The 4,430-nt window shown below is 38.1% G+C and overlaps 1 protein-coding gene across 1 annotated transcript; it reads left to right on the top strand.

Moving 5' to 3' along the window:
- The first annotated feature begins 1,860 nt into the window (after positions 1-1,860).
- LOC140937992 (beta-1,3-galactosyl-O-glycosyl-glycoprotein beta-1,6-N-acetylglucosaminyltransferase 3-like) lies at positions 1,861-4,076 on the top strand. Its single transcript, XM_073387544.1, has 2 exons — positions 1,861-1,944; positions 3,003-4,076. Exons 1-2 carry the CDS (start codon positions 1,861-1,863, stop codon positions 4,074-4,076), a joined length of 1,158 nt encoding a protein of 385 aa, XP_073243645.1.
- Positions 4,077-4,430: the final 354 nt, after the last annotated feature.

Below are 4,430 nucleotides of genomic sequence, written 5' to 3'. Positions count from 1 at the left end.
AAATATAATTGTGGGAAGGAAACTGAACTTTTTACTTAAAGTTGTCATCGATCACATTCATTTACATACAGTTGAATTTTTTTTTCATACCTGCAAATCATTTCCCTATGGTAGCAATGTGAGTCGGTTACGTTGGCTTTCAAAGTTCAAATAGCATGAGAACTTAACTTAAAATCCGCCGGTGAGAGTGTCAGGATAACTGAAATTTTATTTGTAAAAGAGTATATCCCCCATTCAATAGAATTTTTTAACTTGAAGCTGTCAAATGTACCCGCAACCAGATTGGATAACATTGAACTCGTTTAGATTTCTCCATTTTCCCTTCAGTTTGCTTATATCAGATAATTTCGATTTCATTGAGGAAACGTATTTTACTCTTGGCATCTAAATACTTGATTACTCTTTAAAAGAGTTTTTAGCGGTTCTAAAGCACTAGTAAGAACTTTAAAATAATATTTTAATAATACTTTTAATATTTTATGGCAGTCGAGAATAAACTTAGTCTGCTACACAGCCGTTCTTTCAAATTGTCGCCCAAGGACGGCCGTGTTGCAGACTAGGATAAACGGAGTTATAACGTACGCTCCAACTGAGAAATACCACAAGATGACGCTTGTATCCTAGGACGAAAAAACAAGCATCATGTTAAACTGGAAACTGATTCAACTCTTCCTGAGTACAAAGTGTTTCGACTGAAAATAATGACAGGATATCTCTTTCGCCGACAGAAGCTCCAGCAAGTGATCTTTATAGGAAGGTTCAGACACATGTATCAGAAAGGATCGGTTATACTTCAGGTAAAATCATCGCTTCAGATGAATTTATGCAGGTAGATGTTTAGAACTGAGTTTATCCTCTTTTGATTTAGCCATAAAATCTTTCATGGTGGTTGGAAAATAAGTCGGGATCAAGTTGAAAAACAAACTTCTCTGACAACGAAGAACGTTATTTGATATGTGATGTTATAGTAGTAAAAAAAAAGGACCTTCAAGAGCAGGCTCCTGGATCTTGTGCTCTCTTTGTATTGACTTAGAAGTCATGTGAAACAGCATCTGCCTCCTCCTGCACTGCAGGGGAGCACAGAACAAGCGAGAAGCGCGAGTGAGGTATGACGGGAACGAGGGCAGAGCAGGATCAAGCTAAAAGGGATTCCTTTTACCCCTGCTTTCCTTAATAAGTAACTCATGACAAATATCCCCCAAAAGGTGATCGCGAGCAACTTGGGACAAGGCAACCAGCTAATACCAGATTTTATCATTTGTTTTCAACTTATTGGCTAAAGACCAGCAGCAAAATCAACTGAGAAAAAAATAACTGAGAAATCCGTAAGTTGCACCAGCGATATTTGATTCACGCGAAATTTCTATTCGTTAAGTTCTTTACAAATGGCCCATTAGTAAAGAATAAAATTACACTTGGAAATCATATATCGCAGGAGCAACCAGTGGATGTGCAATATCAAAACCGAGTTTTAAAAAGGTGCTCTGCAATCTAAACTACTAGAAAAACGCCGTTTAATTTTTAGGATAATCAATAGAAATGAGAATCCCGATTACCAAAAGTTGAAACGGAGATAAAGAATCAATCTTTCTTATGACAAATTTCGAGATAAGATTCAGTTATTACCGGTACAACGTTATCCCGATACAAATTTTAAACTGGAATTAAAGAGCCTACCTATTTCATTTTCGTTTTTCTTTTTCTTCTTCTTTTTTTTTTCGATTTCTTTTTGTTTTTCAGAAGCCCACCAACTTTATGGCGTTTAGAACGGCCAAGGTTTTGGTGTTGTTATGCTTAGTCTTAACTGTAGTAGTGACTTTGGTTGTTATGCGGTCAGGCATCCTAAATGTGAAGGTAACGATGCAAAGATTCCTCCATGCACCAAAGGAGAAGCTGACTGCTACAACTACGGTGAAAGTGAACAGTGTTCTCAATGCTTCTCAGGTAAAACTGAATGCTCAGCTTAATGGATCAATTTAGGTTCCTGGGAAACTACCCACCTACCCCTCCCCTAAGTCAACATTTTGCCCTAAGTGAGAAGCAATGTTAATGTTAGCTTAGGGAAGGGGTAGATGGGTAGTTTCTCTGAAACTTTATTTTATAATCATATGTATGCATTATTTTTAGCTCTGAATTAAGTCCAAGCTTAGCATTAACATCCTAATGCACGAGTTTTAAGGCCTAATATCACTTCAAATGCAGTGAGGGATCTGATTTAAGTACCGTAACCATAGAAACGGTTAAAAAAAACTTGTTATCCTCTGTCCCTCTTACTTCAATTCTGAGGGCTTGTCACTACAAAACAATAGAGCGAGGCTTCGATCAAAATAAAATCAAAAAGTGAGAGAAATCTTTCGAAGATTTTTAGAATTAACAGCAGCGTGAATGTTGTCAGAATTTCGCTAAATTTTGTCAGCACACCTTATCCAAATGAGGTTCACATAACTTTTCACGGTCGAAAACGCTCTCGGAAAGAAAAAAGGGGAACACATCTTCGTGTGTCCTAATTTTTCCTATAAGAAGGACACAAGGGATATTATTTCTGTGCTTGACAGTGTTAAGAAAAGGCGTTCATTCTATAAATATCACTTAAACTTAGCTGACCATAGATAATTAAGGGTGAGACTATCAATTCTCTCCTTACTATCTTGTGAAGGTAATTATCTAGTCTCCCAAATTATCCACATCTATTCACGTATGAACAGAGCCGAAGAGCATATTCTTTAACTTCCACAGCTTACTCTAGGTTTGTCACAAAACTATGTGTCGCAACATGCGAGAGGTAAACCTGTGAGCAAGTTCTCTAATGATGAATAGGGCGCTGAAATGTGAAGGAAGCAGAGACCGAAAGGGAGACAAGATTCTCTTAGTCGCTTTATAACATAAAAGCAATAAGTCCACTGACCAATTGCACCCCAGACGCACTTGGACGTAAAAAGCGCTTTGAAGCGAATGGTGGAAAGTCACTAATATATTCAGTATATTACTATACTTATTTGCAGAAGTTAAAGTGGGAAAGATGCAAAAAACTTATATCTGGAGAAGAAAAACTGAAAAAGCGTCCAATCGTGTGGAATGACGCATATATTCGTGACAAGTATCACCCTGATGAAGATTGCGCGCATGTCTTAGAGACGCGCTTTGTTCATCCTCCAGTTTCAAAAGAGGAAAAGCAGTTACCCATCGCTTTTGGACTCACTATTCACAGAAGTGCACGTCTGTTTGAACGTATTCTACGCGCTATTTACATGCCAAACAATGTCTACTGCATTCATGTCGACAAAAAGTCCTCATCGGTTTTCCGTGAAGCAATACAGGCCATTATCCGGTGTCTTTCAAACGTTTTTATCGCAGCAAACAGTGTTGACGTCACCTGGGGACATATCACTGTAGTTCAAGCTCAATTCAGTTGCATGGAAGAGCTTTTGAAATCGACCGTTAAATGGAAGTATTACATCAGTTTAGTTGGGCAAGATTTCCCACTTTATGATAACAAGCAAATTGTACGAGCATTACATGGTCTTAATAACACCAACAACATAGAAAGTTTTCCTGTGTCTAACGAATTTTTGGGTCGCACTAAATTTGTTCACCTATTAAAAGCCCGCCAGATTTACAGAACGGAAACACCAAAAGGGCCGCCACCACACAACATTTCAGTCTATAAAGGATCTACTTTTATCATTGCTATACGAGAGTTTGTCGAGTTTGTTCTTTGCAACCAAATAGGAAAAGACTTCTATGAATTCTTAAGGAATGCTGAAGTTCCAGATGAAGCGATATACTCATCTTTACAAAGGCATCCACAAGCTCCAGGCGGAATCAACGGAAACCAACCAAAGTGGATAGCTCGTGTTTTACTCTGGGCTACCGAAGATACTCTTGACGTTTGCCATGGAATTTGGATACGGCACGTGTGTTGGATTTCCTTAGAAGATTTGAGATGGGTGCTCGGGGGAAGAGAGAAAAAACAACTATTTGTTAATAAAATTCCATTTGACTTCAGTGAGGAATTAATAGAGTGTATTCTTCTGGCAAGACAAGGAAGGGAATACGCCACTACTGTGTGGAAATAGGGCATAGGAGCTCATCCGTGACATTAAGGTGGCTTTCTTGTGCTAGTTTTCACCCTTTATGGTGGTTTTAACTCGGAAAGGACAGATCAAATATCAAGCAAAAGTTATAGCAGCCCTTTCTTACGGTTTGACTATACAATGAGCGTTTGACTTGAAATAACTGTCATTTCGTCATTAATGGTTACCAGGCGACATAGCCTAAGAATTGTTGTGACCTACATTTCAAGGATTTTTTAGTGTAAATTTAGTCTGATAAAAGCGAATTTTATTTAAAACAGGCCAAAAGCAACCTTGCTCAAAAGTATACTTGCGAAAACATATTCTCACGCCGCCATATTTACTTTGTTTATTTCG

Source organism: Porites lutea, chromosome 5, assembly GCF_958299795.1.
Source record: "Porites lutea chromosome 5, jaPorLute2.1, whole genome shotgun sequence".
NCBI classification, from domain to species: domain Eukaryota; kingdom Metazoa; phylum Cnidaria; class Anthozoa; order Scleractinia; family Poritidae; genus Porites; species Porites lutea.
The sequence above is the reverse complement of the archived record's forward strand: the minus strand, read 5'-3'. Positions and strand labels throughout refer to the sequence as shown.

Excerpts from the sequence above, each read along its gene's own strand:
- LOC140937992 (XM_073387544.1), top strand. The coding sequence starts at position 1,861 with ATGCAAAGATTCCTCCATGCACCAAAGGAGAAGCTGACTGCTACAACT. Across the intron at positions 1,945-3,002 it reads GTGTTCTCAATGCTTCTCAG|AAGTTAAAGTGGGAAAGATG; the intron begins GTAAAACTGAAT and ends ACTTATTTGCAG.